Source organism: Patiria miniata, unplaced genomic scaffold (genome assembly GCF_015706575.1).
Source record: "Patiria miniata isolate m_02_andy unplaced genomic scaffold, ASM1570657v1 HiC_scaffold_5, whole genome shotgun sequence".
Lineage (NCBI taxonomy): Eukaryota > Metazoa > Echinodermata > Asteroidea > Valvatida > Asterinidae > Patiria > Patiria miniata.
The window spans coordinates 30,957,218-30,977,600 of record NW_024037072.1 but is presented as its reverse complement, the minus strand read 5'-3'; the positions used below and the strand labels follow the sequence as shown (position 1 = coordinate 30,977,600).

At 42.7% G+C, this 20,383-nt stretch overlaps 3 protein-coding genes across 3 annotated transcripts in view; all 3 read right to left on the bottom strand.

Annotated features, from left to right (window-relative positions):
* The window catches only part of LOC119741810 (vam6/Vps39-like protein), a 66,660-nt gene extending 63,930 nt beyond the window's left edge, over positions 1–2,730 (bottom strand). The window contains exons 1-2 of the mRNA XM_038217709.1: positions 2,454–2,730; positions 330–395 (exon numbers count right to left, since the gene is read on the bottom strand). Of these exons, the coding sequence (XP_038073637.1) occupies positions 330–395; positions 2,454–2,526 (139 nt within the window). The 5' untranslated portion in view covers positions 2,527–2,730. The remainder of the gene's footprint in view (positions 1–329; positions 396–2,453) is intronic.
* Positions 2,731–4,500: 1,770 nt separating this feature from the next.
* LOC119741370 lies at positions 4,501–10,191 on the bottom strand. The gene has a single exon (XM_038217122.1). The coding sequence runs from the start codon at positions 10,189–10,191 to the stop codon at positions 4,501–4,503; it is 5,691 nt and encodes a 1,896-aa protein (XP_038073050.1).
* Positions 10,192–13,942: 3,751 nt separating this feature from the next.
* Positions 13,943–14,806, bottom strand: LOC119741369 (CD209 antigen-like protein D). Its single transcript, XM_038217121.1, has one exon. It carries the CDS (start codon positions 14,708–14,710, stop codon positions 13,943–13,945), a length of 768 nt encoding a protein of 255 aa, XP_038073049.1. The 5' UTR covers positions 14,711–14,806.
* Between the last annotated feature and the right edge of the window lie 5,577 nt (positions 14,807–20,383).

The window sequence follows — 20,383 nt, the reverse complement described above, 5'->3', positions numbered from 1 at the left end:
CGGGATTATTTTGACATGACCGGACCCAGGCCTGCGCATGCCGCGGGATTGGTTTCACAAACCTCAATGCCAGACGGGTTCAGGCCGTCATCTGCGGGTAGCACACCCTGATATTTCTAGCCTCGCTCGCTGCGAGCGGGTTGCTGACAGACATTTCCCACCTCGTTGCGTGTTTATCCATCATCCGTTCCAAATACCGCAAAACCTATTCGAGCATACACGACATCCGACGTGAACTGGTAAACTAGAGAAATAGAGAGGTCCTTAAGTACACTTTTACCGCATTTTTGTGCATGTGTCAGTTAAAGTTTGACTGTGCCTGAACTTACCCATTCCTCCTGTAACACTGTAGACCAATAGGTGACCCTGCTTGGTCCCAACCAGTAACTGGTCCCCTGTATGGATAAAATCAATGACGTGGCTATAGTTACGAGAGCCTTAATTGGTTTACAAAGAGTTTAGTTGCATGACACATAACAAGATATCCTTGATAAATATGAGTTTCTGAAATGAAGTGCCCACTGCTAGGCCAAGAAAGTCCATTTTTTTATGTGTACTGCATGATGACCATGTTTTGGTCGTCTTTGATCCCTCCAGCAAACTAACGTTTACTGCAAGAAAACCGGCGCAGCCAATCCCGGTATGAGCCAATCAGAGCAAGCCTCACCATAGCCTTTAACCCTAACCACCCTGAATCCTTCAAAATCTTCTTTGCCAAAGTGGTGGAATTTGGAGGATTGAGGTTACATGGCAAAAGTGCTTTACTGATTTTGTAGGATGCACTTTCTCAAGGTCTTGGGCCGGACCTTGTGTTGTTTTTGCTCAGCCATGCATAAATATAGGCCTGGAATATGCTTGAAATCCCCCACACTGCTCCAGGATGTCACTGGCCAAGCCTCAACATATTGACAGTCACTGCCGCAGGATTTTGCAGGATTCAGGCAGTGGTCACCCCTCCATGGACCATATTCAAGAAATAATGGAGGAATTTGCAGGATTGAGGCTATATGCTTTTTTTCCATGAGGCCAGTTGGAGGATTTTGCAGGATTGAGGCTACATCCTAGCAAAAAGGCCCAGGGAGTTAGGGTTAATCAAAGGCAGTGTATATTGGGTCCAGACTTTTTTGGCTCTTGTACAAGCACTCCCACTGTACACTGAAGGTTTCTGGACTAAACATTTGTTATGTTGTTGACATCGTATAGAGTACCGAAGTGTGACATCAGTATGATCAGTTGTTCTTGCTCTGGTTCATGCCTTTTTTTAATAGATTCCTCAAGTTTCAGGTTTTTAATCAAATTGTCCTTTTTATTTTAATGTTACTTGTAAGTTTCATTTTCTCCAATTGAAATCAGTGGTTTTGGAGAATATTTTTAAAAAAGTGAAATAAAGTCCGAGAACATTTGGCTGGTGCAGTCTGGTTCTAACAGCCAAAGATCGTGACGTTGAATACTATTACGTAAGGGAACCAGACATTTAAATAACAATAGCCGTATAATACAGTGGGTAGCCCCACTAGTGTGGCCGTCGGTATGCTGCGCTGAACCTAAGGCCACACACCGTGGTCCGCGCACTACTGAGGACGTTTTCATAAAATTTGCAGGGAATTTCTTACATATGGTTGTATTCTACGATGTCCCATCTATCACTTCTGGGATGCTTAGGTGTAATGATGTTCAATTTTCTGAGATATTCTTGAATCTTTCTGGAGCCCATATGCACTCGTGAAACGTCCGGTGATGGCAGCCATTTTGAATGTGACAAGAGATGACCTCAAGCTGTGACGTCGCGTTTATGCAAATTGCTTGTCGAGCGAGGGCGCGAGTTGCAAATGCGACGGCTGTTTCCTGTGCCGTAGATCCTGAATAGAGATCAGTGAACGTGGCCCCCAGACGATAAATGCATGGTACAGGAAACAGCCGTCGCATTTGCAACTCGCGACGTCACAGCTTGAGGTCATCTCTTGTCACATTCAAAATGGCTGCCATCACCGGACGTTTCACGAGTGCATATGGGCTCCAGAAAGATTCAAGAATATCTCGGAAAATTGAACATCATTACACCTAAGCGTCCCAGAAGTGATAGATGGGACATCGTAGAATACCATATGTAAGAAATTCCCTGCAAATTTTATGAAAACGTCCTCAGTAGTGCGCGGACCACGGTGTGTGGCCTTAGGTTCAGCACAGCATACCGACGGCCACACTAGTGGGTCTATACAGTGGGTAACCATAGCCACAGTGAATAAGTTGACACTAAAAATGACAGAATGTTTTCAATGAATTGTGACATTTAACACGTTTAACAACGTGTTTAAATTGTCATTGTAGTATCTCCAAAACGCAAGCACCTATGACAATGATGATGATTTAAACGTCATTCATTTCTTTCCACCACTGCAATAAACAGCACATCATACAAATTACAAGGCACATGAACATGATAACGAACTCACCATGACAAGCTATGGACTCAATCTGCAAAGGAAGTTTTTCCAAAATTGGTTTTTCTTCATAAGCATCGTGCATTGTCGCTCATTCAAAATAGCGTCATTCCTTGAAGCCCGTGCGTTCTGAAAAACTGCTCTAAGACACTTGCGGGAAGTGGGTGTTGTATGCTGTGTAAATATGCACTAAATCAGAAATTCGATGGTTGTTTAAGAATCATTTGTGCCTGTCTTGGAAAAACTTGTGTTGTTTCGCCCCTCAATTTTTGCTACTGAAAATATAACGTTTGGTATCTGATCTACTACCCTTTAAAAGACATGTACGTTAGGCTTCAGGGTTACGGTACCAGGCTAGGATCCTGTGAATTTTGTACATGGTCAACAGAGGGGGTACTTTGTGGAACACTAATAAATTTATAAATTTACGTTGCAGACCAGTTTACTGCCATAGACCTCAATGATTATTGCATTGTATTACGCCCAGTTCCGACGGACAATTATGAAAAATACTCATAACTCTCCAAGGTATTTGGATACACATCAAATTAAAGCTTCTTTCATCATCTTTCTTTTTCTGTTTAAGTTTTGTGGGATAAGAAATGACTTTTGGGAGGAAATTCCATCCAAAGAGGATCACCCCTAAACTTGAGTAGAGTCCTGAAGCCAATGACCATTTTGAAAATGTTGCCTACACGTACATCATGGGGATTTGATTTCGAACCAGGGCCCCCGCTATCCATGGACGTCGAATTTAACCACCAGGCCATTCGGCTACCTTAACAGTTCTTGTGAAAAACATTTGTCTTATTGGGCGGGCAAACGTGGATGATTGCTTGGTCCATAGGTGTAGGGTTCAAATTCTATTTCCCCACATTTTGCCACAGGCCGCCGATTTCCTATAACGCGATCTCAATCGGACCTATAGTTTCTAGAATTATCGATGCTAGAAACCTGTCTATATGATTAACAGTTGGTTTATTGTTCATACTGCAGGTGTCATTACATACCTCAGAACAGGCATCACAGATGTACATGTAGATTCAACTTAGAAAATGAACAACTCCATGAAAATGAGAGAGAACAATAGAGAACGGTAAAAGAAAATTGTTGTCTAGCTGGCCGTGGCGAACGAACTGAAAACAAGTAGTTGCCACGCGTAACATTTGAAACTGATTAAGAACGCGTAAGTGCGCGCAGTACGCAAACCAGAAGCGCGCAGAAGACTGGCCTCAACATTCCAGCCCCTTAATTGTTATGTAACGAACATACAATTACCTCAAATCATGAAAACTATAAAAGACTCAGGCACTAATTTAAACACACTTTAAAAATAGAACTAGTTGCAGCAATCGTTTCTGCTTTAAAGAGAAACCTGTAGAATACTAGATGCTTGTCAACCGAAGCACTGAATACAGAGTGCACACAGGTGTAACTCCAGCAAATGGTGTCTATTCATGCATCCCTGTAACAATAAGAATAAAGACTCATCAAACAAGTTTATAAGTTATCATAACATCAGTCTTTGCATGCTTCACAAGAAAAGCTTTAAGAAAGTGAGATTTCATCAAAACAAAAAGGACACATCTAACAACTTGGAAAAAGGCAAACACTTGTACTAAGTAGAACAATGTCTTTTCAACAAGTAGAGTATAACTGTACAGCGTATGCTGAACATTCTTAAATTACTTTAAAAGACATAACATTCACGGAGACTTCCATTAGGATGAGTACAGTTCGTCGAATGTCCGGAATCGTCTTGCGATGATTTCAAGTAGAATTTGGCTTCAGAACCTGCAGCTCCATCCGCGAAGACTAAATCTCACTGCATCGAACTGACAGGTGTTCCAGGTGAAATGATGGCTGTAGAACATTGAAGGTCTCCCTTGTGAAGATCCACTGTCTGGTTGGTATCCTTAAGCAACAGCTTGAAAGGACCCTTAAAGTCAGTCTTGCTTTTAATCTGACTTGGGTTCCCAGCAACCCATCCCAACTCTAGGGTAAACCCTGCAGTTAGGTGTCCCAGTTTAGACGCCGGGGACTCGTCTCTTCAAAGTGTCTATAACTGTTGTGCATTACACAATGGCTCATTGTGATCCTTCAGAACTGAAGTTTCTTGCTCAAGGAGAAGGCAAAGCTTCGTGACCGGTCTCACCAGAAGAGCCGTTCTTGTTTTTACCTCAGCACTCCTGATCAATCCATTCTTGTCAGGATAGGTTTTTTCCACTAATCCAAGGGGCCACGAACTGCGCGGTGCTTGATTGTCAGCAACTAACACCACATCACCAGGGTGTAGGTTCCTCTGAGGGTACAACCATTTTTGGCGCTGTTGAAGATCCATCAGGTATTCTCTAGACCATCGCTTCCAGAACAGATCTGCCAAATACTGCATTTGGCGCCATCGCCTCTTCGCATACTGATCTTTCTCTGAGAAAACACCAGGTGGTGCGACGTATAGACTGCTCGGTCTCAGCAAGAGCAAATCATTGGGAGTGATGGCGTTCAAATCCTTAGGATCATCAGACGCATGGGTTAACGGTCTACTGTTAATTGTGTACTCAACTTCACACATCAAGGTCCTGAGCTGTTCCTGATCATCTCTACACACTCTCATATGCTGCTCATTCAACATGGCTTGTAGTATCTTCCGAATGGTACGGATTTGGCGTTCCCAGATGCCGCCAAAGTGTGAAGCTGCTGGCGGGTTGAACTTCCAGGTGATACCACGATCAGTTGTGAATTTCTCGAGAGTTTCATGATTCCACTCGCTCATCGCCTTTTTCAACTCTGCATGAGCACCCACGAGGTTGGTACCATTGTCGGAAATCAACTCTTTTATATTTCCTCTTCTGGCAATGAAGCGTCTCACTGCATTTATGCACGAGCTTGTGTCTAGGCTCTCTGCAATCTCAATGTGAACTGCTCGGCTGGTCGAGCAGGTAAATACTACTCCATACCGCTTCTTTATGTTGCGGCCCTGCTTGATATTGAAGGGGCCAAAGTAATCTATTCCGGTGCTAGTGAAGGCTGGCTTCTCAGATAGCAGCCTGTTAGCGGGTAAGTTTGCCATCTTCTGCTGACCCAATTTAGCTTGGACTTTCTTGCAAATCACGCACCTCTTCAACACACTCTTCAAAACCACTCCTGCCTTCAAAATCCAATATCTCCGGCGCAGCTCTGCAAGTACATGATTTCTGCCTTGGTGGTGAATCTTTTGGTGTGTATGTTGCATAATCAGGTCTGTCACGTGGCACCTTTGTGGCAGGATTATCTGATGCTTGGCTTCCTCTGGGAGTTGAGCGGCTTGTAACCTACCGCCGACCCTCATCAAGCTCTTGTGCATCACTGGGTCTAACTGGTCTAACAGCTTATCCACTTTCTGCTGTTTTGGAGATTCCCTTGTGAGATCTTGAGGGCCATCATTCATTTCTTGAAGCCTCTTTATCTGGTGAGGAAATGCCTCATGTTGAACCCATCTCAAGATACTCACTTCAGCTTCTTCTATTTCTTCCAATGTGAGGTTGTTCACAGCGTCATGTTTGAATTCTTCTTTGCTTCTCTTTCTCAGGATTCTCTTTAACCGTAGCCACCATGCTGCAGCTCTCCTCAGACGATTCCAATCTGAGTAGTATTCTATCAGCTTCTTAACTGCATTTGACCGACTCAGCAGATTTTCAATCGGAACTGCCGCCATGACACGCTTTACTTCTGGGTCCCGATCTACTTCTGGCTCCTCGGTCACGCAAGTTGAAGGCCAATCTGCTTCTGCATGCCAGAGAAACTCTGGTCCTCGGAACCATCTCCTATTGGCAATGAACTTGTCGATGGGAAGTCCCCTTGAACAGTCGTCTGCTGGATTCTGTTCTGATCTCACATACTTCCACTGACATGGATGAGAACTGTCCCTTATCACAGTAAGTCGATTAGCCACGAAAGACTTGAACCTTGTCGTCTCATTGCAGATATACTTGATGACGGTCATACTGTCTGTCCAGAAGAAAGTCTGGTCAACAGGGATCTCCAGCTCTCTAACTATCGAGTTGTGTACTCTCACTGCTACAGTGGCTGCTGTAAGTTCAAGTCTGGGTATGGATTGCTGCTTCAACGGGGTCACTCTTGATTTGGATGTAACAAAGGAGCAATGAACATCTCCATATCTGTTCTGTAGTCTCAGGTAGCTGACGACGCCATACCCTTTCTCACTGGCATCGGCAAAGTGATGGATCTGCACACTAACAGGATCCTGAAAGCCTTCAGGCTTGAAGCATCTATCTACTGAGATGCATTCTAGTTTGGGTAGGTCCATCAGCCAAAGGTTCCATTTGTGCAGGTGTTCTTGAGGAATCTTCTCATCCCAGTTCAACTTCAATCTGCATAGATCCTGAAGCAGCAACTTGGCAGGCATAATGGCAGCACTGACCATTCCCAACGGATCATAAACTGAACTCACAATGGATAGTATACCACGACGTGTGGGTTCACGAACTTTCACATTGATCTCGAAGCCGAAGGTGTCGCTCTCCATACACCACAAGACTCCAAGAGTTTTCTCTGGTGGAAGAACATCTTGATCAATCTGCAGGCCTTTTACCTCCTTAGACCATTCTTCCCTAGGAATCGACCGTAAGACTTCTCGCTGATTGCTGACCCACTTGGTGAGTCTGAATCCACCCTCAGCTAACAGGTCTGTCACTTCCCTCGAGATGACCTTGGCCTCTTCTTTATCTGGTACTGACTTGCAAAAGTCATCGACGTAGAAATTCTTCCCGACAGCATTCGTAACTTCCGAGCGATAGCGCTGTTCGTTGTCTGTAGCTGTCCTACGTAGTGCATAATTGGCACAGCTGGGAGACGATGCTGCACCAAAGACGTGCACTGTCATTCTATACTCTTCTAATTCACGACTCAGATCTCCACCTGGCCACCATAGGAATCTTAGGAGATCTCTATCTTCCGATCTCACCCTCACTTGGTAGAACATTGCCTCTATGTCAGCTTTGACGGCAACTGGTTCTTGTCTGAATCTCATCAGCACACCTGTGAGACCATTGGTCATGTCTGGCCCTTGTAACAGCTGTCGGTTCAGGGAAACACCACCATACTCTGCGGCGCAGTCGTACACCACTCTCATCTTCTGCTTCTGAACTTGGTAAACACCGTGATGTGGGATGAACCAGACTTTACCATCACTTCTGAACTTCTGGCTGTCGGGAACCTTTTCAACATAACCCTTGCCTATGGTATCTTCCATAGCTTGCACATATTTCTCTTTGAACTCTTGGTTCTTATCGAACTTCCGCTTCAGTTGAACAGCTCTCTTCTCTGCCAGCGAGCGGTTGTCAGGCATTCTTACTGTGGGTCGCTGTAGTGGTAGTGCCATCTGATAGTGACCGCCTTGAAACTCTGTAGTTTCTTTGACAATGTCTAAGAAGCGCATGTCTTCCCTTGACAGTGCACTTTCATCTTGGCTTTCGCCCAACCTTTCATTGAAGTCTAAGTTCATGTAGTGTTTGTATTGATTTTCCAGGTTGGTCAAGCCATCTAGTACGTTGATGTAGTTCGCATCAAGTTGGGATTTGGGTCTGCCGGGCACTCCATAGATGACCCATCCCACAGGGGTCTTAACACCATAAGGATCTCCCGAGTCGCCTCTGATGACCTCAATTGGTGTTGTAGCAGCTGGTACGTTCATACCTATGATTAGGGTTACCCTTGGAATCGCTGGGCTGCACAGTTGTGGTAGTTGTATGTGTGACAGGTGGGTCCATTCCTGCAGATCATCTTTCGTTACCATGTCTTCTGGCGACACAGGAATGTCATTCTTGACATACACATCAGGTAGGTCGATGAAGCTGTTCTCCTCTATCATCCCTCCCAACTGGAGTCTATCTATCACGATAGCAGAGTCGACAACTTCTTCTGAATTCAAGGTTTTCAGTATTATACTTCTCTTCCTTGTTCTCACCTTCAGTGCTCTGCAAATCTCGCTGTCTGCGAAAACTGCTCCACATCCGTTGTCTAGAAATGCGTACGTGGCAATGCATTCATGACTCGAAGATGCCTTTACTAAGACGGGTACGATAGCCATTCGAGGACTGCCAGATGCGTGCAAATTCGCCCCAGCCCCTAGTACACCCGCACACCCCGTTGTGACTTGGGTCTGAGAGTTCTGCGCTAGGTGGGACGTCTTAGTGATTTTCTCATCATTATGCAGAACTGTTGGATGGTTGCCTGGACATTTGCTGCATTTACTTAACTCTCTCTGTTTACAGCTTGATTTCGTATGACCGACCCCCAGGCAGCCAAAACACAATCCGTGTTTGAAACAGAATGACGACTTGTCCTTCCAACTCAGCTGCGCGAATTTCATGCATTCTAATGTAGCGTGATGGGAGTTACCGCCACAGAATTGACAAGACTTCTTCTGCCTTGCTTTCTCTGCATGGCTATTCACAGCGGTGCCAAATGCCTCTTTCTTGACTTGAACTCTTTTGTTCTTCTCTCCAATGTTATTCTTGCCTAGGTGGGGAGTCTCACGTAGCCTTCCAAACGTTGGGTTGGAGAGTATCTGAGAGTGTCGATCTACAAAACTCACCAGATCGTCAAGGACAATGCATCTCTTTTTCTCTTCTTCCACTTCATACACTTTGTTTCTCCACATGCTGCGCAGTCTGTACGGAAGTTTCTCGACCAACATCTGGATGCTCTGGGTGTGGTTTAATTCACTGAGAGCGCTGACAGAACTTGTCATGTTCTTGCACTCCGATAAGAATATCGAAAACTTATTCAGGCCGGTAGCATCTTCTGCTCTGATGTCAGGCCAATTATTGGCTTTGTTTAAAACCGCCTGAGCAATCTTGTGACTGTTGCCGTATCTTTTGGCTAGCAACTCTTTAGCCTTGCTGTAGCCCTCTTCAGCATCATGGTAATGTAAACAACTGCTTACCAGAGTGTTGGGCTCTCCGGAGGTATATTGGCAAAGATAATTCAGTCTATCTCTACCGTCTGTGGTCTTGTCTTCGACACCGAACTCAAAGGACTTGATGAATCTTGTGTACTTCAGTGTATCGCCATTGAAGATTTCTATCTGTTGTGCTGGTAACGCAGCTCTAACTTGTTGCTTATTCAAAAGTTGCGTCAGCTCACCGATATCGGAAATGGGCTGCAGATGTGGTTGATACCGTTGTGCTGTAGTTGGCTCAGGCACATCATGGTGATCCAGCTGAGCACAATCTTTGTGTAGCTGGCCTATATTCACCTGCGGAGTCAATTCTGGCATCCGGTTTTCGACTTCATCTACTTTACCTTGAAAGTCTTGCGGTATCGACCAAGGATTTTCAATCTTGTTGGGCTCTTCATTTGAAGAGACCCTTTCAGATGCTCCAGCTTCAATTCTATCACCCAACACAGAACTTGCACATGCCGCCGGATGAGGAATTTCGTCGGGCAACTTGAATCTGATTTTCTGATCAAACTCATCTTCATATTGCTCTATAGCACTAATGCTGGCTTCAGAAACTTCTATTTCTACCTGCAGGTCGAAGTTTTCCTTTTCTCTCTGCAGTCTAAATTCTTCCTGTTGCCTAGCTTGTTGCACAGCAAGATGTCTAGATTCTAATTCTTGTTTCTTTGTCAGTAGACGTTGCCTACATAACAGTTCAGCTCGTTTTGCGGCTGCTTTCACATGAACTGTACTTGATGTTCGGTTACTCATGGGTGAAATTTGAGAAACACTATCTTTGGCATCCATCATTCTTTGATGTTCTCCGACGTGAAATATAACAGAAATGATATTACGGCATCATAAAACCGGTAGGTAAATATATAGCGCCCTCTATGGCGACATCATCAAGGCAAGACGATTTATCGATGCCCGAAATTGTCCGGTACGGGTGAAGAAATACAGGGAACCCGCAGTAATTCTACTTCAAAGTTCTATAGCTACACTCTACAAATGTTCACGAAGAAACTGGGTAGCACATTCAGTAGATCTACAGTTCATAATCAATTTTCTTTTACTAAAATGTAGGGTTCAAATTCTATTTCCCCACATTTTGCCACAGGCCGCCGATTTCCTATAACGCGATCTCAATCGGACCTATAGTTTCTAGAATTATCGATGCTAGAAACCTGTCTATATGATTAACAGTTGGTTTATTGTTCATACTGCAGGTGTCATTACATACCTCAGAACAGGCATCACAGATGTACATGTAGATTCAACTTAGAAAATGAACAACTCCATGAAAATGAGAGAGAACAATAGAGAACGGTAAAAGAAAATTGTTGTCTAGCTGGCCGTGGCGAACGAACTGAAAACAAGTAGTTGCCACGCGTAACATTTGAAACTGATTAAGAACGCGTAAGTGCGCGCAGTACGCAAACCAGAAGCGCGCAGAAGACTGGCCTCAACAATAGGTTTTGGCTATATGGACGAACTAAACACCGCAAAAAAGAAAGCGCACACTCATTGACGTCATTCATATAGACCTTTTGGGAATTTCGTGAGCTTCATTTTGATACACCGTTTGCATGGGCGTCGCCAGGATGGGGCAGGGGTCCCCCCCCCCCCCCCCCCCCCCCCACTGGAAAAGAAAAAAGGGGGAAAGAAAAGGGGAACAAAAAAAGGTGTGAAGTCATATTATAACAAAATGGGCATCTGAGCTGCACGGGTGTCAATCACTGATCTCTATATATAGACTGGATAGCGGTATATGCATACAACATTCACACAGTAGACTTTGCATATTGACCGATTCGCCCCCGGTCTCACGAAGATGGCCGCGTATAATACGAACGTTCTACGCGTAAATACGCGCGCGTTGTATCAACAGTTGACGCGCATTTTGGTCACGTACACATATTATGATGTTCTAAAAGGGACACATTTCCGTAGTGATTATTATTTCAAAAACGCCGAAAAAGTGATTTGCGGCATTATAAATGTAACCACGACGTTAGAAAAATTATAGTAAACCTTGGTCAGTTGGTCAGTGGTGGTGGCCAAAATAAATGTCAAGTCAACCGCGACGTTACAAATGAAATCATGCTGTCTATAAAGACGGCAACTTGTGTTTTGTAGATCACCAGCCGGTCTCACCAATATGGCGTCAAATTCATTTATTGTGCGGCTCTTTATTAGCTATCCATTTCTTTATAATCAGTGGTACGTACATTTAATACAAATCTTTGCTAAATAACGCAACGTCAAAACGTTATGTTTGAAAGGATTGATTCTTCAAAATCACAACTTTTAACATTTAAAGATGGCGTAGGCACGTAAAACGGTAAACTGCAGCCTAATTATAATGTGCCATATTTTGACACATTTAAATTACACAATTCCAGGGGTTAAGATCGCGCAAGGCATGACGGGAAACAACATGGCGTAGCAAGATCGTACCCATGGGGAACGAGGTTGGAGAGTGAGGGTCTACAGTATCACTCGGAACCTGTCTGGTAACAGTTAGACCTGTGGCTTGATTCCTGTAAATGTTTGGGTGTCATTATTGATAATAATTTAACGTGGAGAAATCATTGTCAGAAAATCATTATCTCGCAAACTTGGCATTCTTAGAAAACTAAGATATTTGTCCCATCCCGTATTCTATTTTCAATTTATAATACGTTGTCCTTACCTCATCTTCAATATTGAAAAGAAAATGAAAGATGACGGAATAAGCTTTAATTTGATGTGTGTCTCGAACAACTTGGAGAGTTGCGAGAATTTTTTCTGAGTTTCTGAAGTGGGGGCATTTATCATTGGGGTCTATGGCAGTTTATTTACTGGTCTGCACTCTTAAAGAGTTCTTTGTCAATATGGCGGTGCGCATGCGCTTTATATGCCACGACAGTGTTTTGTTCAGGGGGCGTGACCTGGGGGATGGGGCAGCGTTACAAAGGGGTCAACAATGGCGGTTCCGCAACAAATGCTCCCTAATCTGAAAGGGGCCGATAGACCATCATCCAATTACAACACTTTTTGGCGAAAGGGGGGGGGGGTTATTTGGGAGTTGGAAGGAGCTAGAACTGCATGATTTACTCACATTGGTGGCGCCCTACAGCAAGGCAGCCGCAAACAGAGGGCTTGTTTTCAGGCCAGATATCGAACTCAGAGATTTTCTTTCTCCCAATTTTTTGATGAAATATAAGTTATCCATCCTTCCTCATGCCGCACAAATGGTTTGGGGGAATTTTTCAAGACTTCGCTCCTTTAAAGGGTGCAGGCCAGTAAATCGGCCCGAAGTTGCCACGCCGGCCAAATCCGGATATGCATACCTTCAAATTCTTCAGTATTTGAGAATATTGTGGACCATGAACTCGAGGGTTTGTAAAAAATAAGGGTGGTAGCGGTGCACAGGACCATGAGCTTGTATTTCTGAGAAATTTGTATGAAATTGGGGCCCTTAAAGCACTCTATTTTGCAATTGAGAGTAGACTGACACCGTTTTCAAAATGGCGATGGGCTTCAGGACTATTTATAAATTAAGAAACATCCAGCTCGCCAGCCCCCCTCCCCCCCCACGGAAAATGTGGTTCTTGATCCGCCCTTGTCAAAAGAACCGGCCTATTTCATGTGTCCATACACAGCATGGCTTTACAATTCGAGATCCGTGCACGTCGGGTCATGCCATCACGTCACGTGCAGATCACCTGACCACGCCCTCCCCCGTCACCATTATATCTAGTTAGATTGCTTAAAATTAAGTTGCTATAAAATCCTAACAAAGGTATCACAAAGAATGAAAAATTAATGAGAGTAGTTTGTCCTTTACCTACAACACCAATAATTAATTTATTCGACATACTGGATTTGATAAAGCAACACGGTACAGATTCATCGTTCTGCAAACTTATGTAAAATCGAACGAATTAAATGTGTTCATGTTATCGTGCCAGCGATTTGAAATTTTCAAAAAAAAATGTGATTTGTACATATCGAACAACTTGAGAAATTCTGATTCGCTCCAAAACTGATGAAATTCAGTTTTTAAAAGCATAGGGGCAGCCACATTGAAAGGACTGTTTTATGACACACGTCATAAGTAATATCGAATTACTTTTTTGGTCAGTGAAGAAAATGACGACGGTAATAATTTAAGATATATTAAATCAGCGATAAAATCGATTTTATATTTTTGTTGCTGTTTTGACAAATACAAACATTGCAAAAACTAGCACTACTTGCGAATGTACAATGCATTAGCGTTTCAAATTGTTATGTAATCTGTGAACAAAAATCAAACGATTTTCATCAGTTCAAAATGTTTTTAATCTAATCCTTTTCTTGTTCGCAAAAGAGCAAAACATTCATCTTCCTTACTTCAAAGTACATCCAAAGCTTTTGTTTCTCTTCAGAACGAAAGAAAATGAAATAGTTGCCACGTGATCTAAATATTAAGGACAAGTGTCTCGCGAATGTTTCATCATCTAAGACCAAGTCCGAATTCACAAGTTCGTAGAGTGCATCTCTGAAATTGTTCTATTATTGTAATGACTAGTCAGAGCACATTTCTTCTGAGTACATAGGACAGAAATAATAAGTCTTCTGTGCTGTTGTTCACCTGGCATATTTTCTTTCCGTCTTCGGTTTTCTTGATGTTGAAAGAGCGGCATCCGGGCTCCTGGGCGCAGGGTGAGCCACAGGCGACCACGCCCTTGCTGATAAACTCTCGGATGCTGTGGTCGAGGAGGCAGGTTGAGTTGAGAATGCGGCCGTGAGTGTCGGTAGAGACGCAGTATTGACGGGGTTGGGTTATGAGATGAGTGCAAGCTGCCTGACGAACACAAAAGGCCCTGAACAGCTTCCCACAGCCTGCATCATCCATCCCGTCATAATGAAATGCGGATATTTGAACACAATCTTGATTGCCATTATCATTTGGTTCCCCATAATTCCATTTCAGGAAGGGCTCGCCTCCTTCCTGACCGTCACACTCCCAAGTTCCTTCAACATCTCTGTCATTGCAAGCAATCCAGGTCCGGTAGTATGGACTGTCCACCTTTCGTACCAGTTCTACCATGAAGTTCAGTTCCTCGAGCGAGCGAGGAGCGGCCATCTTGCCTCCCACGTCTTGGCAAGCTGTCATGGCGTCATCCCAATTATACTTTGAGGAAGTGAGGCGATAGCACGCGCTCCCCCACAATTGCCACTCTGGCGGGCAAGAGGGTTTGACACGGGACCGAGAGGGGCAGAAATCTGACTCAGAGAGAGCCCTCATCGATAAAATGGCAACCTCAATGACAAACAATCCGGACATAAACGCCATGATGAGCGGACAATTCAAAACGTTCGCTTTCAGTCACTCAAGTTTACAAGTGTCAATATTTCTGCGACCGGACTTGTCTGTGAAACGGCGAGAATCACTGGCTGGCTCGAAATGACAACTCCGCGCTATGGAACAGCAATATGAGCAACGTGTTGCACTTGTCAACAGTGGTTCAGTCCGTTACCATGGCTACAGTAGTCATCGTTGCCATAGCCACACCAAATACAAACGACGACTGAATTCAATAATACATTTTGCTGGATAGAACATTTTAGGTTGGTTTCCTTTCAACCAGATGTTTGCAATGAAATAGGATAAGTAAACAATTCATAACAAGAAATTGTCGGGGATTTCAGGACTTAGCGGCCTTTTAATACGTCTTCATTGTTTAACACCGTATACTGAGTGGCAGCGCATACCGATTAGCAACACCAGCACATCATTTACACTGAAATATTCACGAGAAACCGTCGAACAAAATACAAACAAAATTTGGAATTAAAGCCGTCTGCAAGCCTGATTGGATCTCATCGCAAAAACGCACTGCATACGCATTACGCTGCTTGCGCAACAGTGCGAGAACGTAATCGTCAAGTCGTTAAATTTGTCGCAACCCGGCCGATTATGCGTCTTATACCAGCCGCGCCGATGGAGTTCGACTGAAGTTAACGGACAAAATACGACTATCTAACGACTTGTCATCAAGTCTACAATAATGCAAGGTTAAACAGTTTCCCATCGAAAGGAATTAGCCACCATTTTATTATAAATGATAAACGCCTCGCCGAGCACATACCAAAATTACTTGACAAATAGTGGAACCTTGAGTAATTACATACTTTGCTCGTAATTGCTACTTTATTATCCCACCAATCATTAAGTTAAGTTGGTTCCTATCAAACTTGAAAGCTAAGGCATTGAGGAGCATGTATGAAAAAAAATTGGCGCTTTTGTCCGGAATGTCCATATCCATTCACTAGCTGCCTGACTACTTTGAGTAATTGCATACTTTGCTCGTAATTGCTACTTTATTATCCCACCAATCGTGACATTATCGGCTGTTGATACGTTATCCGTTGGTTATTACATTATGCCCATAATTAAGGCCCGTGTCGTTTTTTTTTCACGTAAACGAGTCGGGGTACAGTGCACAACCGCCGATAGATGTCTGCATGGAGAAGCCTTTTTTCATGTTCGTATCGGACTCCATGGGAAAAGACAGGTCCCGTGCATGCGAATGACAATTCACGGATAGCCTTATCATGTAATAATTCCTCCCAAATAGATGCAATTTCAGCTCAGAAAACGCCACGGTTAAACGGTGAAAACAGAAAGTCTAACATTGATTGCGATGCTGGGGCGTCTAGTGAGTACTGCATGGAAAACCTTTAGTTCGGCAACTGTTTTAAAATCCTTCATTAAAATGCAATGCAACATGACCTACTTGTAATACACATTCATAGTTGGGGGGAATTTGAGCTATTTATCCATTTATAGATTGTCAATCTGATGTAACTTTGGGAGATACGATGTTTACGCCGAAAAATACAATCCGAATGAAAGTCAACGGTCATTGAAAAATAAAACACTCGGGCGTTAAAACACTTGGGAAAAATTTCTCTAGCAATAACCCGAGAAATACCAGGTGATTTTCTCATGATATTTTATATTTTGAAATTTAACTTCATGAGAAATCATCAACTATTAAATATAAAAAATTGACCGAAACAATAAAGTCTTTACACGCGATAAATACAATCAAAATGAAAGTCAATGTTCCTGGAATAAAAGCAACACATTCCTTTTGCATAGGAAGAAATACCCGTTTTAATGAATTTGAAGTTCGTCTGTTTTACTATTTTGTTTGGGCATCTTACCCGCACACTTTACCAACTAGAAATCTAGAAATCCACCCGTTCTTCAAATCAAAACTCCGCCAGCTAGTGCCAATTTGTCCCCCCAAATCGCGGACAAAATTATAAAAAACACATTCTTTAACTAATTCAAAACTCCGCCAGCTAATTTGAACCCCAAATCGCGGGCAAATCAATAAGTCCACATTCTCCAACTCAAAACTCCGCCAGCTAGTGCCAATTTGCTCACCAAAACGCGGACAAAATTCTAAAAATTCATATTCAACAAACTTCACAAAATAACACATTGGGAAACAATCGACTTCGTTCCGGAAAACTTACTGCCCGCCGCCAAAAAAAACCCCACTCAATAAATAAAATCTGTTTTGTGTAGCTGCATGCTCTATTCATGAAAGTTACAGACTGCAGACAACAGAATTTGCAAATAAATCATCTACCTCCTAGTTTCAAATTACTTTTTTTTTTAACGTTAAGTAAAGCTACGCATGGATGACGCTTTTGAAGGCCATGAAAAGCTATTAAGAAATGAGCAACATATATACTCGCCGAGTGCGAAATTCTTTTTGTGCTGAAGGCGCTTAATAAATAATATACAACAAGGCCATGATCATAGCGGTGGAGACGATTAGGATATTGGCATCTAAGGGGCAATTGAGGGTGTGGGAGTAAGGCAGCCTCGACTCCATGGGCGCGTGCGCGTTCCTTTCACTAACCCCCGGCCGTGATGATGACGTAAATGACGCTGATTGGCTATTCATAGCGTAGCGTACTGCGCGCGCATTTCGAAGATTGCACGCCGGGCGCGCCCATAATGCGCTCGCGTCCTTTGCACGTAACGTCACGTATGGAGATCAATGTTGTAAAGGCACGAAAGGAGAACGTACCACTGATCACTGGATAGCGGATATGCATACAACATTCACACAGTAGACTTTGCATATTGACCGATTCGCCCCCGGTCTCACGAAGATGGCCGCGTATAATTCGAACGTTCTACGCGTAAATACGCGCGCGTTGTATCAACAGTTGACGCGCATTTTGGTCACGTACACATATTATGATGTTCTAAAAGGGACACATTTCCGTAGTGATTATTATTTCAAAAACGCCGAAAAAGTGATTTGCGGCATTATAAAAGTAACCACGACGTTAGAAAAATTGTAGTAAACCTTGGTCAGTTGGTCAGTGGTGGTGGCCAAAATATAAGTCAAGTGAACCGCGACGTTACAAAAGAAATCATGCTGTCTATAAAGACGGCAACTTGTCCTTTGTAGATCACCAGCCGGTCTCACCAATATGGCGTCAAATGCATTCGTTGTGCGGCTCTTTATTAGCTATCCAGTCTTTATATAGAGATCAGTGGTGTCAATAGGGTGGGGTAGGCACATGTCCCCCCGCCCACCCTCGAAACAATGATAAATTGAGAATATGCTAGAGAAAATACAAGGATTTTCGGAGGAAATGTGCTTTGCTCCCCCCCCCCCCGAAAAAAATCCTGGCGACGCCCATGCCCGTTTGGTACCAAAGACTGTTAATCGTCCAATGACATGCCCGTATTTTGGCCCAGCGACTGCGCAGTACATGACCGAACAATGCGCGGGTAATTCAAAGTGCGTGCTCCCATGCGTGCAAGCACTGTGCGATTGATATTCCCTCTGCCGTGCGTTTTAGGCAGTGTAACATTGTCAAGCAGCAATTTCCGCTAGCGTATTCTTTAAATTTGCAACTTTTCAAACTGTATCATTTTAAATTTTAATTTCATTATACCGTTGTCAATATTGGATGATTTACAGTGTAAGCAAACGGGGTAGCAAACAACATTCCCCAAAGGTTTATATAAATGACGTTAGCATAAAACGATCAGATTCAAAATTATGACCCCTCCAATTAGTGTGGAGTTTCTTTTTAGGCGGTGTTTATTTCGGGGAATAATTTATGGCCCACTGTGTGTCTGATCGGTTTGGAAATTGCAACCTCTTTAGCCGCGTGCTAAACAGACAGATCGTTACGTAACAATGACAACTACAATGGTGTATTCTCAAAATACAAAGAGGCAAAATGCAAAACAAACAATTCAAAAAGGCAGGCGCGTGAGCTTCTCCAGTTTTAATTTGGACAGATACAGATTTCAACCTCCGAGTAATTAAGTTAACATTAAACGGATATCATGAAGATGAAGATATTTTTGTTATCGATTGGTTTGCCAACACTGCCCTAGCCCTCTATCTTCTTGTGCAACATCTCAAAATCGGGCATTAGTATACAATTTTTTCGCTGTTCCCATTTTGTGAAAACCATTTGTTCCCATTTTGTGAAAAGTAATGTTTGTGAAATAATACGACAAGTCAAGCTACAAAGGTACGTTGTCATCCTAATTTCTCGAGAAATGACAATGTAAAAACTAAAACAACACTAACGATTAAATAGGAAAGTCAAGCAGCATAAAACAACAAATGAAAGTCCCTTTTCAGAGGTGAGCAGATGCCCCAAATCGGGTGGAAATGCTTTTTTTTGTTGAAACGAAAAATACAAATTTAAATTTTGGTAGAGTAAAACGTATTTTTAAAAATGTTTTTATAGAGCATGGGGCATGCATGACTATCCGCAATTCTGCAATTCCGTGATAAAATAACACGGAAAGTCCAAAATGAGAAGACTTTCCAAGATTATGACATCTGGGACTTAATGTTTGCATGGTGGATATGAACACAGAATGGCGGGTTTGTGGTAACATCATGTGAACAATGTGGAGTTACAAAAGAGATATTATGACATCTGAGAAAGATGACCTCCGTGATAGGATATTATATAAAGATCTGAGATCATACCTGCAACGCAAGTCTTCATCGGCGCCCTTCATCCTATGAATGACCTCAAGCAGGACTGTTGTACGACAGTTTGGTGGAGCAGTCACAGCATGGATTATAGTCAAACCCTCATGGGGTAGTGTGGTCTATCTAGGCACACCACCCGCCCCCCCCCCCCCCAACCCAAAAAAATTGCCTTTTGAAAAGAACACACAAAGTATGCTTGACACAAGAGCCACTGAAATATGACAAGAAGCCTGGTATCTGATTTTTGTTATGAAATGTTTAATTCAAAAATTATCTTCAAGGGTAATAGTGATTTAAGTAATAATAATTTTTAAATTGAAGTTAGTTTGGAACGCATAAATAGTCTGGCACCATCCCATCCAACAGTTTACAATTTATAAAATACATTCAGGGAACACGATCAAAAAGGGCTTCCTCATGAACACTCCCAAATTCAATCAAGCAAATGAAATATACATCATCATTTTACCTGACAACGTAGAGAAACTCACTACTCATTTGCACGGACAACTGAAGACAATTATACAAGAAGGCCCTGAGCTATGAAATTCACCATAATTCCCATTAAAATATTCGTAACTTTTCATTATTTAAATATAAACTTTTATTGTCAAATTACTGGCACTCATATTAACTGCTATAATGGATTTATACTACTTTCTATTTCTTCCCGTTCTGTTGATCTGGGATAATAATTTGGCATTAATTATTCATTCTTGTCCTTTGTGTAATTTATAAATCTCCTTATATTCATTAAAAATTCATGCGCACATTTGTGTTAAAAGGGATCCTTACTCGACAAGCTCTGCGTTTTGGGGATTACCTTCCACATGTAAATGTATCTTTAAATTTAAGAAAGAATGTGAACATGTATTCGTAAATCCTTTAATAAAGATTTAACATTCTAATATGAATTTTTTTGTAAGATGTGGTAAAAAATAACAAAGAATAAATGAATGAATGTA